The sequence below is a fragment of the Meleagris gallopavo genome, chromosome 1 (assembly GCF_905368555.1).
Source record: "Meleagris gallopavo chromosome 1, MGAL_WU_HG_1.1, whole genome shotgun sequence".
NCBI lineage: Eukaryota > Metazoa > Chordata > Aves > Galliformes > Phasianidae > Meleagris > Meleagris gallopavo.
In genome coordinates this window covers 111,755,650-111,775,362 of record NC_139404.1, presented here as the reverse complement: position 1 = coordinate 111,775,362, position 19,713 = coordinate 111,755,650, and the positions used below count along the sequence as shown (strand labels likewise).

Genomic DNA, 19,713 nt, shown 5'->3' with positions numbered 1-19,713 from the left:
ACTCTGAAACCTACCAATTATCATACTCTCAGAAACCCCTGTGAATGAGTTACATTTCATTCGAGAGAATTCCATAATACTAATGCTGCCTACACAAACATGCAGCAACTAGAGGCAAAAAAAAAAAAAAAAAAAAAACTGTGACTCATGGCTAATTCAAATACCTGGAAGATGTAACATGCTATTTATATACAAGCTGGTTATGGAAATTACTTCCTCATCTATCCCAAAAGATATTATATATCATTCCAGTAAAAAAAAAATATTTAAAAAATACCAAAAAAAAAAAAAGAGTAAGAATATGGCTTTGAATAATTATTCCAAGATTAACTTCTTAAAGTATTATAAATGCTTTGTTTTGAAAGGCAATTAATCTCAATTTTTAGTTGTTTTGCTTTTTATAAATAAAGATTTCCAAAAGGTAGTGTGTATTAGGCAACATTTGCAGCTCTATTAGAATTACAGAAGTAGATATGTTTGAAAACCAGTAGATTTTTAAACTATATAGTTCCATGATTTGCCTGTAACTTGTAAGTGCTAGGCATGCAAGAGACAGTGTTGGGGATTTTTTAAATTAACCTCTAAGAAGAGGAAATGAAATAGACTGCTTGTTTTTTATTTTCTGACTCTTTAAGAATGGTAGTGTGGAAAACAAGAATTTTACACTGAACATACAATCCTGAAAAACCTGAATCCCTTCTGGAATCTGAATCCTCACTACTATTATGATTCAATGTAAAACTAATAGATATATTTCAGATATCTAAAAATAAAAAGCCTAGTATGCTCATTTAATAAGAACCTTAGTAACTGAACTTACATTTCAGTTACTTAGGCATTGATGTCCCTAATATCTGTAACAGATTCCATGAAAGGCTCACAGGATATTTCTGACCTGGAATAGAGTTTCACCATGTCATTAGAGAAACTTTTCATACCTCCCTCTTATTCCTGAGAATGTGAGCAAGTGTTTGATCTCATTGGAGACAGTTCATTCTACAATGCATTTTCTGATTATATAAAGGCATTGTGCTGTGAGGCTACAGTCTTTTGTGGATATCTAAAGGAGATATAGCTACCTGAGCTCTTTGCAAATAATGGTTAACCTGCAGTAGACTTGTTAAAAAAATTACAAGGCAGAGGAGCATCCTAAGGAACCCCCATGAGACAGAAGGAAATTAAAAGGGTGAGGGATAAAGATTCATACTGAAAAAAATGATTGCTTCTGACATCGTGGGCCTACATAATAACATAGGAGGTATTACCCTCATATTTTTGCTTCAGAGATTTGTTAGGGCAGATTAGAAACTCAGCTTCTGTTTGTTTTCCCTCCCCCTTCCCTTCCTGGTTATACATGAGTTTAAAAAAAAGGAAGAAAAAAAAAAGTAACACCAGGAAGAATTGAATTATTTCTCATTTCATATTGGAGTTACTGTTTTTGCACTTCTGTAAGGATGAATGAGTATTTTCAAAATATTTTGTAATTGGTCTGGTTTGCTGCAAACATTAAATATTTTAACTGAGTATGATTTTACCTTAGTGTTAGAGAGGAATTTTAATTTGCATGATGACTCCCATTCTTAAAATTCAAAAATTTGAACATTTCATTAAAAAAGTTTGAAGTTGCTTGACCATAATTTACAAGTTCCTTTTTAATCAGAGCTTTTTCTTATTTTTCTAGCTATACTAAACAATAAGGTGTGTTTCTTGTGTGAGAGAAAACATGCTGTTTTTTTTAAATACCTGTGTACTATTTTAGTTATTTTTCATTGCTTCTGATGTACAAAAAACATTTAGAAAATCTAACGTTTGTAAATACAAATATGTATTTCATTTTTCTTGCTTTACAATCAAATGATAATTTTCTGGAAGGGATTGCTTGATCAGATAGATACTTCAATTAAATTTGCAAGCACTCACTACAGTTGTTATTTCCTCCAGGTATTACATTTTCACTCAAGAAATCTCACATAGTACTATATTCTACACATTAACAACTCACACTGATCCTCTGAAATTTAAGTTGGTGTATGTAAGGATAGGAGGCAGTAGACATAGCTGCTTAACCAGCTTCAGATCACCCAAGAAAGATATTACCACAGTCCAGTAACAAAGAAGTAGCTCGCCCCTTTCAAAGGTTCAGGATTCACTAGAAACTCCCAGAGGAGACCCAAGGTCTACCCCTTTCAGTTGCACAGGTGAGTTGCATGCGCCTGTGCTCCCACGGCTGGCTATGCCCCTTCACCAGATGCTCAATGACTGGTTCAGACTGTGACCTAACAGTTCCCCCATACAGTGACCCAATACTTCTATTTCAGAAAGAAAAAAAAACGCATCAAATCTTGTCTGTTTCACACATAAGTAAATAAACAAAAATTACATAGTTCATAAAATAACTATACTTCCATTTCTAATCCACTAATCTGTTCTTCAATTAGTTCCCTGTTTTCCAGAGGGAGTTGTCATCCTTAGCAACAAGGTAATCAGTAACTCTCCCTGTCACGTGGTTGTTCACCTTCTCATCAACCTTTTCATTTTGCTTTTACTAACAGCTTTCTCCAATCTAGTAATCCAGAACAAACATTTTGTCTTTCTTTCCTATACTTCTTACAGAGTGAAGAAATCAGTGTATAATCTCATTCATAAAACTCATTTATATAATTCCTTCAGCCCCTAGCACCATTTCAGAAATAATTCCACAATGATTCTGATGATAGAGAGAAGGCTTAAGTTATATATAAAGCCATTTTCACTATTATTATCTTCTTCATATTGCTTTCCAAATTCATTTCCCACATGTTATCAGCAATTATACTAAAAACAGTCTAGATGATAGATAGGTCTATGAGGGTATTTTCTCTCAACCTATACTGGTATTTTTCTACATTACACTGATAGATTTATTTGATAATAGCAAATTTTGTTGAAATGATTTCAGGTGAGCTTCTTGATCCAGACCTGTCACATCAGAATGGCATTTACTGGAATCTATAGCACTAGCTAACATGCAATCTTGTTACATTGGAGAACAGTTTTTAATATGCTTGAAGGTGTTCCTCCTCCATCTCAAAGAGCTGGTTCAGTGAAAGTGAAGAAAATAAAAGTGAAGAAAATAGATTTCTGTAAATCCTAAATGAGATTCAGTACTTCAGGAGGTTTTGCATGCTAGATAATTGTCATAAAACTGTAGAGAATACCTACATATATATATATATATATATATATATTTCTGTTTTTCAGATGGTGGAACAAAGAGTACTCTCCATAAAATGTATTTGACCACTAGGTGCAAGTAAGCTGTTCATCTGTTTACTGGTCAGTATAGCTGCAAAACTTGCAATAACACAAAAAACACATCTGCACCACCCTCAGAAGCCTGGACAATACTGTTCACCAGAAACTAACTCACAAGAAACTTTCCCAGAAATAACCCAGGAACAAGGAACAAAGATTAGACATTAATCTATGAGTACTATGAATTAATAAACATCAGGAAAGTTAATTATAAACACTTAAGCTCTGATTGGCTGGCTCGTGATAAACTTAAGTAGGTGTGTTTCCTCAGAAGATACTCTCATTGTATATTCCATATGCTCTCAACATATTGAAGTTTGGTTGCTTAGAAATGTGTGACTTTCAGTAAAATTTCTATAACTGATATCTGGTAAATGTTTGATGCTTTTTTTTTTTTCTTTTTACAATGCTATGGAAAATGGAGCTGTATTTTCCATTGAATATTTAGAGTAGGCAAGAAAAGCTACTTTATTAGACTTAAAAAGAAGAATTTCTACACTTGTATGAATGAACTTACATCTTAAATAATGCTTACTGAAAATAGTAACATTACACCTATATTTTAGAAAAAAAGTTAAAATACCTATAAACACATATATTTAATACAATTGAAATTGAAAATATTGACCTTATATTGCTTGATATCTGCAACACTGCTGACTTTCAAACAGCAAATCAAGTAATTTTAACTTCACAGTGTTCAGATTGTTCCGTCTTTCTGAAGAAATTATTTTCTATTTCAAATGATATCTTCTGGAATGGGTGAAATTTAATTCCTTTAACATAAGGTATATTCTTGAAAATTTTTCACTTCCCAAGAACCACCCAGACAATTTGAATACTGAACTGCAGTAGTAGCTGATTAAATCTGATCTGCCAGTAATTATCCTCATTTATATCTGGATATAAAAATTGTTTACTACATATAAACCTTGATAAATCACTCTTTCAGAAAAGACAAAAAAAGAAAAAATATATATACTTTGCCTGTTATCTTAAGAGTTTACCCTTTTGCTTACCTTACTACTGGCAGACTACTGCAGAAAACTCAGATAATTACTTAAATCCAATTCCTAATAGGCATTAAATTCATATAGCAATAATGACATTAAAATGTCATTGAAAATCATCTGTTATAAATGATCTTACAGCCTATGTTGTCAAGCATTTTATTACCAGACTACTTGCTTGAAAAGATGCAGTGATGTCCCAAATCAATGTATTGCAGTATGTGCAGAAGCCAGTGTTATAAACATGAAATATTGGTCCCATTAATAAAACAAGCACTACACATCATGAATCTGCAAGTCTTTTAAAAAGTTGTCTCAACTTCTTGAATATATGTTATTCTTGTCAATTCAGAGGCCACTATTTTGGAAATGCACCTTACAGTGCATATACTCTTGAGAAAGATGGAACGGTTTGAACTCCCTTCCCTTCATTTACAGCTATGTTAAATTCTATTTAGAATGTCTCATATCACACACCATAATTCTGAAATAACATTTTTCATAAAATAAACAGGATTACTCTGAACCAAAAAACAAATGTAGGTTAAGAGTGAAAAGTGCAATAATTATTGAAAATATCATATGCATAATTCATCATTGTAAATATGAGTTAATACACACATATGAACAGAAATAACAGGAATGCAGCAGTAGCTAGCATTCTTTTCTATGCTTATACTTCATACCATCCTCTTTCAAAAAGAGGTATGATATGAGAAGCTGGCATATCTCTGAAGAAATCGATTTGCACTGTGTCCTCAGCTGATTAACAGTAAGTGGAAGGTATCTTTTTATAAAGCTTTAATGATTCTTTCGAACAGGGCCTCTTTCTTCAATCCTTTTTGCTGCAGATATTGGCCTGCTGGTGGGAATACATCTTACAAATAGGGACAGCCTGCAGATAAATAGTGCCTTGCAATGCTTACACCAACATATTTTTGCTGGCTTTAGATACTGTGAAGGCTACTGCTTTTTAAGAAGAGATGGTATGTGTACAAGACTCCCATCCAAGACAGATGCAAAAAAACAGAAGGTTCAAATGTGGCTCCAACTCCATCTACATACTCTCATATGAATGCCTTGTATTTGTTACATGTAAGAAATATGGACTGAGATTAAAAAAAAAATAATAATCCACAACTACTGGCATAGCATTTCTATATTAAGTCAAATATTTACCATATGTGCAATGTTATTAAAATAACACAATATCTAAGGTATTTATTCTTACCATCAGTGTCTTGAGCAACTTCTTGGATGTTGGATGGTTTATTTCCATTGACCTTTTCAGAATTTCTTGTGGTAGACATGGCAGTTGCATCAGGAACGCCACCAGTTAGCAGCACTTCAACTTTTTTTTCTACTCTCTCCCTGGCTCGACAACGTACCACAGCTACAGAAAAGCAAGAATCTGTTATTTGTGAAGTATCAGCAACTTGATTTAAACAAAATAATTGAACACAGAAGTGAAATGTTCTTGGAGAATGATGGAATTTCAGTAAAAGCTGAGACTACTAGAAGCTTTTTCCCTTCTCAGAGTTGGTTCAGACAGAACAGCACTTGCTAATTTTGCTTTTTCCTTCAATCATGAAATATTTCTTCATTGTGGTTCCTTTGCAATATATTTTGATATACATACCAATGAGAAAGGAAGACTAAAATGAAAACAAAGAAGGAATTTAAAAGTTAAATGAAACAATATTATTTCCTGCTTTTGTTAATGTAAGAACAGCAGCGTTCAAAATTCAGCTTGTAAAGAACCATGACAGAATCTTGGTATGAGTTTCTCTTTGAAGCATGATGGACCTTTTTCCAATCCAGTTAATGATTATAATCTATTTATTCTATAATATGTCTTTTTTCATTAGAAGTAGCTGTGTTTCATCTTACGTACTAAATTTTGTAAAGCTTACTTTAATAGTTATTCTTGATGCTTCTTTCAATTCTCAGTGGCACAGAAAGGAGAAAATCAGATTCAAGAACTGAAGAAAAATAATATTTTCCTCCAAAAAAACTTCAGAATTTTCCAGAGGTATTAAGATCAACATAAAAAGAACAGCTGATGACAAACTTCGAGTTTCAAGGTCTAAATTTTATTTTCTTCAGAGTTATAGCTATGAAAGCAGTACAATTCTTTTTATATTATTAAAAAGCTGGATTTTTTTCTGGCTACAAGGTGGTACACAATGACTCATTGTCCCTAATTTTTATGTAAGGAAGAAAAAGTTCAGAATTAGTAGTTTATCTAAAACAATCAACATAATTATATCCAGCAATTCTTTAAAAAGTAACTCTGAACTTCACATCACAATTTTATGATAAATAATTCAGAAATAACTCTTGTTAACTTATAATATGTCGTGTTTAAAAAGGAGCAACAAATCTCTTACTCCAGGACACTGTTTATTTAGCTTCAACTTGTGATTAGGGAGTTTGTTTCACTACCATTAATTTGAAAATACATTATTGCATATTTTATTCAAGTAATTTCCTTCCTTTAGAAAACAAAACAAAACAAAACTTTAAAAGACCTTTTATTGGTCTTTTTTCTGATTGATGGGGTTTAAATGAGATCTGTAGGATTCTTCTAAACGGCTCCATGAGGGAGAGCTAGAGAAAGAATTTTAAATGCACCTTTTATTCTGAGATGCACTTATATTTATGAATAAGCATACACTCCTGTTTACCAGATATCTCATATTGCTCTCTAAACATTTTATCTACATCAGACTCTCTTTCACAGCTCATCTTACTACCAGAAAAGATTACACACTTCCTTTTTCATAACTAAGTAATATTTATGGATAAAAATCACCTCCCTGTGGGATCTGGCTTGACAAGTACCTGAGCAACACAATCTACTGATACCTGCTTTGAGTAGAGTGTTGGATTAAACAACCTCTGGTGGCACTTTCCAATCTAAATAATTCTATGCTTCTTTGACTTCGCAAGAAATAGAAAAAGAAAAAAAAGCTATTGTTTTTCCATTTGTAATTTCCATTATTTAAACTAGCCAATGTGTGATCTACTGAACATTTGCTACATGGGTTGTGACCGCTGATAGTTTTAATTGGGCTCATGAGATACTAAGCCAAGTGACTTCTCTAAGTTTATAAAGATGCAAATAAGAATGACACAAAAGATGTACTGCCTAACGTTCTAGCAAAACAGCTTTGTTTTCTGTCATAACAGCTTGGAGCCTCCAGGCAATTTCAATAAATATATTCATTAAAAGAGATGACAACACAATTATGATCATTATTAAAAACACTGCCTTTAAAGAAAAGCAGGTTTCTTGTAAATTACAAACATTACAGCAGTATTTTTTAAGAAGTCAATTTATTACTGGAAGTCATAAGAATTCAGAATAAAGACAGGAATGGAACAGGTTTCTCACTCACAAATAGACATTTTAGGTCATTTTTCAAATGAAGTTCTAGTATTTCCTCAAGAAAAAAAGAAGTCAATAAATATGATGATAGCCAAAATAAATATACATTTAAAATGACTGCAATATTATCTAAACGCATTACAAACATTTACTGAACACAAACTACATAACTATTTACAAATAAATTACACTTTAGATTTACTTCTAGGAATTTAAAATTATTGAAGATGTGACATTCTTTAAATTTCTGATCTTATGTAACAGTGATGTTACTGAACCAATTCATGAATGCCAACAATTTTAAATTATTAATATTACGCCTAATGAGTACAAAAGACTGATCAAGAGATTTATTGCCAAGTCTACCAGTGAATTATGTAACTGTTTTAAACATGATAATAAACACATCAATAGTTTTATTGCAAAGGAGACTCGCTAAGAAAATAATTCTGGGCAACAGTCGCATGTTGCATGATAATATTCTTCTTCATTCCTTAAGATATTAAAGTGGAAATTAGGGAGATGAAAGGTCTAATTAATACGACATCTCTGTTATTTGTCAGAAAGTAAAATGTCTTTAAGCAAATTAAATTAAACACAGTAAAAACATCTATTTCTGGTGTTTTCCATAAGTTATCCCTGTATTTTAACCTGTCTAATGCAAAAAGGTATTTTTTCCAGTCATCTAAAGAAAAGTTGATAAAAGAGAAGAAGAAAATTCTAAATTAGTATAAAACTGTCCCTTGTCTACACCTTGAGATGAAATTACAAGCTTTTGGTTTCAAAGGCAGTTCACAATTTATATGTTTCACAATTTATATATTTCACAATTGTGGGATTATCCATTTAAAAATTGGTGCATCAAATCAAGAAACACTTACTATTCCCAGAGTAAATAACAATAAATGTCCTATGAATATATCGGTCATCTTTTATTGAAAGTTTAGTTCTCAGGAGCAAGTGGAAAACCTACTGCTATTTACACCAATCTATATTCTAATTTTGCTTAAAGAGTAAACTGCAAAACAGTGGACATCAAACCTGTAATCTCTCTTGATGGGTATCTTGGGCAGATAAGTAGAAAACGACCCTTGTGTCAGACTTGTTTGGTTTACAGTTCTCTAACTTAGCATTAACTGGGATAGCAAAGGGCAGAAGCCTTGAGAATGCCATCTACTCCTGGCTCCTTTTAGCCACAATAAAAACAAAATAAATCTTTTTTACTTCATAGGCTGGGAAAGGAGATTTCATTTTTCAAATCTGCTCTTTTTTAAGAATTTGGTAAAGTACTACTGCAAATTCTCATGATCAAATTTGTGTGATAACACAAATTAGCTTCCTTGTATTTATTGTTCGAGCTTTTTATTAATTACCTACCTGGCACTAATTTCTGATGTGGCGCTTCAGGTATTCCATGAATTGGATAGGTCCAGAGTATTCCCTGAATACCCCCATCCTCTGATACAGTAACGCTATTTGGAGAATAAGTGAACAGTATCAGTATGGAAAATACGAACGACTATCATCGTAATACTATCATCATGATTGACCATTGAGAATTTTTTTCTCCGAAGCAATCTAGAGTTAAGAGATGCTGCATGCGTCAGACTCCTTTTTATCGTAAGCTGTAAGCAATAAGCTAAACATATCTTAGAAAAATATGGAATAAGATACAATTATTTCAGAAAAGTCATAACTTACATCCACATACTTCAGTGTCTTTGATTATGTTAGTATCTGAGTATATGATCTCTTATGCCATATTATCTATGCTGATGCAAAGTTTATGCATTACATAAACGTGTCCATGGGAGAACAACTATTAGTGAAAAATTAGAGGCCTCTAAGAGCTTTCCTTTGCTCAATATCCATAACTACACTCACAGCTAGTACTTTGTATTTTGTAAAGTACAGACTTTACAGGATACATTAAAAGCTCATCTTGGATGCCTATTGCCCTCAAAATCAGATACTTGACTCCCCTTTGGGAGCTACGCACAAATATCTGAAAGAGAAAATGATGACAGGATTGAGTATCTTCAACTGTTGGTTTTTTTTTGCTTCCTATTAGAATAAATTACCTCTTTAAGTCTTTATTTAATTCAGCAGAATCCTCATAAGGCCAGTTCTCACCATTTTCCCTCATTACATGAATTACCATCACAGCCTCATACATTATCATTGTATCTGGCATGAATAACACTGGGATGCTCAGTTTTTCTTTTGGAGCTAACCGGTTTCCTGTAGAACAGAATAGATTGTTATGGTATTTTGGAAATTTTGAAAATATTTAAATCCCTTTATTCACATATTTGCTTTTATTTTCTTTTAGATACAGTATTTAATGTTTCAGAGTAATGTTTTATTCTCCCTGTGACAGTAAATTGCATTTTAAACTCCTCTTGCTACAGTCAAATCTCATCTTAAAGTATCATTTGTGGTCTGTCCTGAAAGAAGGTACTTTTTGATTCCATGTCGTAAAGAAAAGATTTCACATAAATTGTAGTATGGCTTTAAAAAAAGAAACAAAGCACAACAAAAACAAAACCCTTTAGACTTCTACTTACTGATAAAACTTTGAAAAGAGACCCAAGAAAACTCTGAAGGCTCAAAACAAAACAAGCAGGATAAAGTGAACTTCTAAATTTAATATTCAGAGACTATACGTATCATATGTAAATAAATGTCACTATTTATTAGGGTCTAAATCATGTTTTTTTGAACATTGGTGGGTTGCAATGTAGGCGCATAACACTGTATTTAAAGAAAGATGAATCCAAAAGTAATTTTAGGACATAATTAAAATACATTTGAAAGAGCTGATATTATGCAGTAGAAGACATAGATATTCTGTACTATTTTTCATTTGACTGACATCTCTTAAAATGAAAAACAAACAAACAAAAAAAAACATGTATGCCATATATAAAAGTGGCCTGATACATTCCATAATAAAAAAAAAAACATTTTCCAATGGCTTCCCAGTCTTCCAAGTGTCAGAATACCAAATTCAGGGTATGTTGCAGTAATAAAGTTATAGATAAATCACATAAATTAGAACAAGAATATAATATAGTTTTTTCATTATCAATCTGTTAAACAATTCTTGAAATTTCATGGAACTGACATCTCCAGGTTAGAGATTCAGCTTTTGTCTTTCTGTAGAGAAAGCTTTTAGTTATGAGTAAATCTCACAACTAAGATATAGGTTCTAAATATTTGAGTTCATTTTTTCATGTCTACAACAATGTACACATGGTAAAAGAGGAATATCTGTATTGTTCCCTGGGTGTGACTGAATCTACAGAAGTTAGAATGTATGGGTAAAGCATTGCTCTACCCGTGGTTGCTTCCTCTGATAAACAAAGACTGCTGTGTTCTCAAAAAATGTTGGCAGGGAAACTTTTATGTTTCCCTTCCTATAGATAGAGAGGCTTAAAGTGAAGATCCCTGCATACACATTTATTCCATTGCAATCATGTGCAACTTTATTGTGGATTTTGTCCATTTCTTTCCTGGATTTTTTCGCTTTTATTCATTGTAGTCATTGTGGCAGGCTGCCCCTCACGCTGCAAAAAGGCTGTATCAGGCAGAGAAAGCAGCTTCTCTCTTCCCTCAAAAGCACAAGAGTAGCTTTAATTTGCCTCAAACTGCTTTCCCCCTACCTTTTGCTATGCATGTAGGAAAACACTTTCTCAGCTCTTTCAGCAAGACTATACCTACTAAAACAGAAGACATTAATATACATTTATATAATTTCAGTAGAAATCAGGAAGACCAACCAAGTAGATCCTATTTGTCTGTGAACTTCATGTATTCAGTCTAGGGTTACCAAGAAAGTATTCCCTCTACAGTGGTGCCTATAAATTGCAAGCAAAAAATTGCTGTTGCATCAGCATCACAATAATTAGAAAATATACAAGGAGGAGCTGCTCAAGCTAATTTTTGGTCTGTAGTGTTATGCCAGGATAGTTTGCAACTTTAAATAAATAAAATAACAATAATAAAAAATCTTTCAGAGGGTTTAAAGTAGAACGGGGTCTTACTAATACCATTTGCAACTATTTTAACATGACAAATAGAACAGACTGTAAAATGATATTTTGCTGCATTACATATATATCACGTATACTGTCTGAACAGCAGCTTAATTATACCTGTTACAGGATACAGTGATATTTTAACAGTAAATTTTAATACAGAACACATATGGTATCATTCTGGGTCATTCTAGCAGAAAATTAGTTATTAAACATCATGAAAAGACAAATTTTCATGTAAGTGTTGAAATGGAATGTGTTCACATTTTTAATAAACATTCTTCTTATTAGAAGCTGTTCATAATGACAGTAATTTTTATATTACTGGGCTTGCCTGCAGCTGTCAAATAACCAACTGATTACTAACTGCTAGTAAAGATTTATTTCCTTATGATTTTGCATAGTTAATAAGATAAATGAAATAGGCCTAATTGCAAGAGCCACATATTTCTTCATGCTTCTCTTTTTTCTCATTCCCATTTAGAAAACATGGATGAGCAGCTGCTGAATATGGGCAATTTTAGTACAAATCAGCATCACTAGGTCACTCCACAAACTCTTCATAATAAATTCACAGCAAGACACTTTTTCTGAATAAAGCCACAACACATTTGTTAAAAAGCTTTGAGCCTGATTTTTATAACACCTTTGTTCTATGCTACAGGCCCTTAGGAAACTGCCAGAGTTATCAGCATAAGCTCAGCTGACCCTTTATGAGACTGAAGTCATCTGATTCAAACCAAGCATTACAATTAGAGTTAACTACCCTATAGAAAAGCACATCTCCCACTTTTCTTCATTTGCTAGCCTGCTTTTTAAGCCTTGCCTCTCACCTCTCCAAAGGGACAGTGGAGAACACTGACTCTGTAAAAGAATCCTTGGACCTGACTTCTGAAGCTTAAGGCTAGAACTCTAAATTAGATACTTAAATCAAAATAAGTGTAATTTAAATTCTCTGCTTCACTTCTATGGAACACATCACTCAGATTGAGTTCTATGTAATTTTTGTGTCAGCCCTGGGAAGCATAACACTGTGAAGTAACAAAAATAATGAGGCAGTGGATCTGTAGCAGAGATTTTCTTTGCAAGGATTATAGATGGGTAAAAATGCATTTGTTGCCTCTATAGTAGCATGGGAAAATGTTTAAGAGCAAGCGTCCAACATAGTGCCACACTGATAAAACAGTGATTACGATGAGCGAAACATCCACAATATCTTTGAAGAGAGTCACCATCCTCTCATTTAACTTTATTCCAGTTCAAGTCATGCATTTTTCATATCAGTAATGTACTTGGATCACAAATTTTCTAGTTGTTGAAGGGACTATCTCCTTGATGCATTGCTGTTAAGCCTGTAACATCTCAGAGTACCTCCCATTTACAGTACCCAGAACAACAACAATCAGCTCAGCTCCCTCGAACTGAAAAAGAGAGATAAGGAAGAGCCCACTGTGTCTTCTGATGTGGAACCATTTAACAGTGGTTTCTTTTTTTTCTCTCTTAAGCTTCTCCATGAAAATTACAAACATAGAATAATTCAAATTAAAACCACAGTTGGCCCCACTAAAATTAACACTAGTGACTAGTGTTAATCCAGTATAATTAGGTTTGTTTTCTACCATCAACCTCAGGATTTGGAAAGGGCAGCCTCCAGGATATTTGCAGACACTAAGGAAGAATTGTTATTTATTTCTTTAGGAACTCATCTTGAAAAGGAGGACTGATATCAGGCAGTAGAAAAAGAGATCACCAGCACTCCAATAAGTATCTGAAGTAAATAACAACAAAACAGGCCTATGTATTCTTCATTCATGTTCACTGCTTGAAGAGATAAAAGCTTGACTCACATATGAAGACAAAGATGTTTTCTATTGTAGCTCTTCCAAAGGTTCAATGCTGAATTCCAGGAGTTGCAGAAAGAATAGACAGCACTTCTACCTTAACTCTTACTAAGGATGGGAAGGCAGACTTGTTTTTGTTTGCATCTTTTTTTTTTTTTTTTAAACATCTCTTAAGAGGTGCTTGAAGTTTTGATTCACTTTTGGTAAAACATTATCACAGACATTTATTACAGGTTCTAATTAACAAACTGTGAGAATACAGTACTCTGTTAGTCTGCCTACATTAGTTTTATAATTAGTCAGTTTCAATTAGAAGAAGAATAAAATTTTCTGGATCAACAGCCATCAGTCAACAACCTCTATGTGTGAAGATACTCAAAGCCTGACTGACTGTCACCCTGGACAACTTTACCTCACCTTGCTTGAGCAATAGAGGGTATGGATGAGAGGCCCTTTGACCCCTAAATGATGTGACTGCGCAATTCTTTTTTATATATGTCTGAAGTTAACTGGGAAGATAATTGGTTGCTCAGCCTCTCAAGTAATCACAGACATGGAGAGCGAACAAAATTAAACTTGGTCTAACTTATGCTTTTTCATGGCACATATGTCATAGTAGAACTCCCATTTGCACCTTCTCTTGGGCAAAGAAGATGACTCGTAATGCAGTTCATTAGTTCAACCTCTATATATATGTAAAAAAAAAAGCATCTAAAATGATAACGATGCAATCTTATCCTGCTTTTTAATGGTTACACTATCATTTCTTCTTTCTTCAGTTCAATTCAGTTTAAGTAGACAAAATGAAAGAGATATTCCTTTCACAGATAGTCCACAGTGGTTGTACTTTTAGGACGAATCTGTTTCCTCAATTATGGATTATTTCGCCAAAAGTTAGAGTTGTCCTTTGCCCTGTATCTGAAAGTTTCAGAGAATCACAGAATGGCTGAAGTTAGAAAGGACCTCTGGCAGACACATGCTCCAACCTGTTCAGGCAGGGCCACCCAGAACAGGTTGCCAAGGCACACATCCAGGCAGCATCTGAAGATCTCCAAGAAAGGAGACTTCTCCACCTCTCTAGCAACTCACAGCAGTGTATGCACAACATAGAAGTACTTCTTGATGTTCAGAGGGAACCTCCTATGTTCCAGTATGTGTCCATTGCCTGTTGGGCAACACTGAAGAGAGCATGGCTCCATCTTCCTTGCACCCTCTCATCAAGTATTTATAATCATTGACAATATCCCTCAAGTTCCTTTTTTGAAAACTGTAAGCCGTGAATATGCAACTCACACACTAATAAGCAATTTCACAAATGACTGGTTAAAATTTGAAAAGTTGCTTTGAGAAAGAAATGGCACAAATGAAAGGATGGATGTTTGAGTCTTTAATTAAAGGCTTCACATCATCACTATCATAAGCACACAATAAAATGTATTAGATACAGCATGTTTATAAGCTTTGTTTGTAATTCTATGAATCTTGTGTTAATACCACTTTGTACATTTCTGGCAGTCTTTCAGGCTTATTTTAGTAAGAGATTTAATTTAGAAGGATTTCTTCTGGTACTAAATAATGGATACAAGTTAAACATTTGCTATTTAGATTAAAATTAATTGATTGAGAACAGGGCTCAGTAATTAAATATGTTGTTTCATTTAATGTAATTTACTTTGCTTTTAAACAAAGCCTGTCTAAAAGGCTTAGCACAAAATTTCCGTTTTCATTTACAAAATTATCATTTTCTAACTAATAGTCTAGTATGCATTTGTGGACAAAACCATTATTTTGATAGAAATACCTACTGCATTTATCACAGATGTGCAGTATCATCTCGTCTTAAAAGGTTTAAGCACACCACGGGGAAAAATAATGGCTCCAAACACAGCAATTCATTTCTTCAGCATAACCAAAACAAGAAAAAATACACTTAAGGTCTTTAACTCTTGAGAACTTTGAAAAAATTTATGTAACAAAGATTGTGAAGACTGTGAAGATCATATATTCTTACTGAGGATAAATGAACAATCATTTTTTGTAAGATTCCCACTGTAAGATAATTGTGTAGTGTATTTCAAAAGAAAGTCTCCACCACTTCCACACATTTGATGGCTCGTTTTGGTAGAAGAAAGTGTCTTATTTAATGCATAGATTACATAACAGTTTAAAACCTAGCTTAGCCTAGAACATATAAGGATAAGCCTAGCTTATCTCCTAAACCCCAATAGACTAAACCTTTGGTTAGGTGTTACAGAGCTGCCAAATATTAAAACAAAACAAAAAAAAAATCACATTCATGTCTGTGCCACATTCAAAAATATTTTTCATGCCTGCCAATATGTTCTGTACTCATACTGGCAGCATGGGATATCATTGCAATTTCTCACCACTGGCATTTTGATGATAGACTTTGTGAAATTCAGCCAGCAAATACATTAGAAAAGACACATGAACTGCAGGAGATGAGAACAGCAAGAAAGCAAAACTGAGAAGCAGTGCAGAACAGTATGTAAGATGCAAGTGAGAACAGGAAGATGATTGCAAAGATAGAGAATAGTTGGTAATACAACTTGGAAAAAAAAAACACAAAACATCTTAGGGACCAAAAGAAGGGTGACAGACATAGTGATTGCAAAATGATTCTACAGTGGTGAACAGAAGTGGAGACTGCATCATATGGAAGTCACTTAGCATAGGGAATGCCAAATAGGTAAGAGGAAAGATTGACATAATCAGGAATGAGTAGTAACAATCTTATAATTATTCTATGGCCTAGCATTTTTCCAATACTTTATGGCATACTGACAGTTCCACCTGCTTTTTCATTTTGGAAACAGAATCTTACATGCTCTGCACTAATAATGGGAAAACTATATCCCACTCTATCTCCTTCTTCCTTTGCAGCAGTGAATTAACAGTATTCCGTATTTAAGAAAGCACAGCCTACTAGCACTTAGCATCCTCCCAAAATCTTTCTAGTGCCTAGCCATAAAAAAACAAACAAAAAAAACCCACTAAGTTTTATCCTTTTGCTCTCAAAGAAAATTCACATTATCCTACAATAAAGTATTAGGCAAGTAAATAAAGAGTATGCCAGCTTCACATTTCCTTAATCTTCTCTAGACTCAAACTTACACAAAAATGTCTTCAGTCCATGGTTGAAAGAAAACAGCAATTGCTCCAGTTCAGGCATAATTCAATTTTAGACGTATGTCAAATATCTAATTATTTTTGACATATATATTTTCACTTTCATTTTAAATTATTCCTGGATATACATATCTCTTAATCCTATCTCTGAAGATGCAGTCAAATTCTGAAACTAGGGCAGATTTTAATCAGTATCTGGAAAGTACTGTAAAATTGGTAGTGACGTTGGTGCTGCTATATCCTACTTATCATATTCAACAAAACATTGTACTACCTACTACAGTTTCCAGGAGATGTATTGCAATTCATATAAAACTGGAAACAGATACAAGTCTCCAATTGACTCCTGTATGTGAATGAGATCCAGTGATTACTCAGCACTTCTGCTTTTTCCAAAATTGTTTTCTTGACATATTTTATACCCTTTGAAAACGCCAGTTTAGCTATTACTCTCCTCTGTGAGTTACACATGTATCTATTTCCTGAGTTATAAGTTTTCATATTCTTCATCATTCAAGGTTCACAGGTGTTTGTAGTAGGGCAGAATTGATCTCTATGCTGGTTTCTGCAGGTTTTTTTTTCAGTTGTTTCCTAGTACTCCAGAAAATTGTCAAAGTTTGTAAGAAGAATCCCTCTTGAAAAGCAGTTTCTGCCCACTAATGTGAAATAGTCATAAAACAATAGTCCTGTGAGTCACAGAAGCCATGACATAGTAAAGAATGTATTATTCACATGGAGGGAGAATTTCTAAACTAAAATACTTCCCATATTAGCAAGTTTCTTTCTTCTGGAAGTAACATTTCTGTATTGCAGCAAATAAGATTTCTTGCTATTTATATTAAAAAGCTTTTTAGTGATATTGTAAGAAAGGGTCTTGGGATTTAATTGAGATTTGTTTTGGCATAAATTGATTTTAGTTTCTTTTAGTTATGACAGCAATTGGTTAGCAGTCAGCAACTGGACAGCAGTCAGGTTTGTTTTAGGATGTTTTGAGTTCATAGAGATAAAAAGTAAATATCTGTGCAGACTGAATTATCTATGATTCTATCTATTTTTATTCTGTCTGGAATACAAAATGGTTTATAAGAGTGCAAACACAGGATGATACCACAGGTCCACAACAGTAAATACAATTCAAAAAAAGCCACAACAGGAATACAATCTTGTAAAACAAGTTTAGAGAGATTAGGGAATACAAAACTGAATAAATGAGAACAGGATGTAAGAATAAATTCATTTATGCAGACTGCATTCAGGTAATGCATACAAATAAATCCAATCAGATCCTAAAACTGGTGAGGAAAGAATACGCTTTTCTAGCCCTCTAAGCAAGCACAGAAGTTGGGACATTCCAAACTTCTTGACATTGCCTTCCAATGCCTGTTCCTTGTTGAAGACTGGTGCTGTCAAGCTTAGGAAACAGTTTGGTACAGGAAGATAAGCATCTTTATAACCTTTTTAACTATCTTACTTACCTTTTTAACTATCTTACTTTTCTGCATTATTTTGGATTCTAAATTGCAGTGGTATTGTAAATGGACTAACAATAATTAGTAGCCTGCCACATTAGAGAAACAATAATTTTTTGGCTCTAATTATGTCCCCTTTTGCCTACTGTGTTTAGTGTATAATAGCCTAAAATCCAACACGTGGATCAACCCTGACTCCTGAAACGTGGCAGTGGATAATCTCTACATTTAACCATGTTGAAGAAATGAGGTATACTTATTGGTCAGCCTGAAAAAATAAAAGCAGAAAAACAGCCTAAAACAAAAATATATAGTCAAGTTTCTACTCACAAAGCAGAAGAGCAAATGAGATACAAAACACCCTGAATATTGGAAGAGCAGACTTCAGGCTCCTCAGGGAACCAATTAGCAAGGAGCCCTAGGAATATGTTTTAGTGGTGCTGGGGTCCATCAGTGCTGGTTACTTTTTAAGTACCAATCCCTTAAGAGCACAGGAACAAATTTCAGAATTTAAGATGCCATGCAAATGGAGAAGACTTTCTTATCTGAGCAAGGATCTTCCTAAAGAGATTAGACGGGAACATAAATTGTATGGACACAAGGAGAAAGGGCAGGTGACATGGGAGGACTACAGAGATTCATTTTCATCACTGTAGGGAGATAATTCATGCAGCAAAAACTCAATTAGAGTTGAGGCTGGCCATTACTTTGAGGATCACTGATAACAGTGGTCCAGTACTTAATGAGGTTGGTCACCTCACAAATAGGGACACAGACAAAGCAGTGACCTTTAATGCTTTCTCTGTCTCTGTCATTGACACCAATGATGGACCCTGGGATCACCAGAGCACTGATTTAAGGACCATGACTGTGGGAATGATGAAATTCCAGTCAATTCTGAACTTGTGAAGGATTTGGTGTTTCATGTGCACACATACGTCTCTGTGGCCCAGCAGGAGTCATCCCAAGGTACTCAATAAGCTGGCTGATGGCATTGTGAGAATTCATTTGATTATTTTTTAATGGTCTTGGAAATCTCAAGAGGTCCCAGCTGGCAAATATTGTCCCTATTTTCAAGAAGGGCAAGACAGAAGAAAGGTCCTTGTAGTCACAAGCTTTTCAGTTTCATTTCAGTGCCTGGTAGAATTATGGAGGAGGTTAATGAAAAACACTTGAAAGGCAATGAATTCCTTGGTAACAGCCAACACAGTTTCATGAGGAAAAGTCCTGTTTAACAAATTTTATTTCCTTTCATGACAAGTTACCCATCTAGTTGACCATGGGAAGGCAACTGCTGTAAACGTTTTGGATTATGAGAAAAAGTGTTATACTGTTTCTCAGAATATCCTTCTGAACAAAATGTCCAGCATGCAGCTAAATGAAAACATAATGCAAAAAAACAGCTGGATTATTATTATTATTAAAGGATTATTATAATACAGTTTGTGATCTTGCATTTGAAGAGCAAGTAAAGCAAAGTTGGCAAGATGGAGATCATTCAAAACTTCCTCAACATCT

General features: G+C 33.8%; 1 protein-coding gene across 7 annotated transcripts in view; it reads right to left on the bottom strand.

Moving 5' to 3' along the window:
- The window catches only part of CFAP47 (cilia and flagella associated protein 47), a 255,343-nt gene that overhangs the window by 23,791 nt on the left and 211,839 nt on the right, over positions 1 to 19,713 (bottom strand). For 5 of the 7 annotated variants that reach the window (XR_014879873.1, XM_085210115.1, XM_085210127.1 and 2 more), the window contains 3 exons: positions 9,777 to 9,936; positions 9,073 to 9,167; positions 5,536 to 5,697 (listed from right to left, as the gene is read on the bottom strand). Coding sequence is in view for 6 of the 7 variants with exons in the window: in XM_085210115.1 (XP_085066241.1) it covers positions 5,536 to 5,697; positions 9,073 to 9,167; positions 9,777 to 9,936 (417 nt within the window). In the remaining variant the exon portion in view is untranslated. Of the gene's footprint in view, positions 1 to 5,535; positions 5,698 to 9,072; positions 9,168 to 9,776; positions 9,937 to 19,713 lie in introns of those variants that run through there. The other 2 variants (XM_085210151.1, XM_085210166.1) reach the window with 1 other exon arrangement.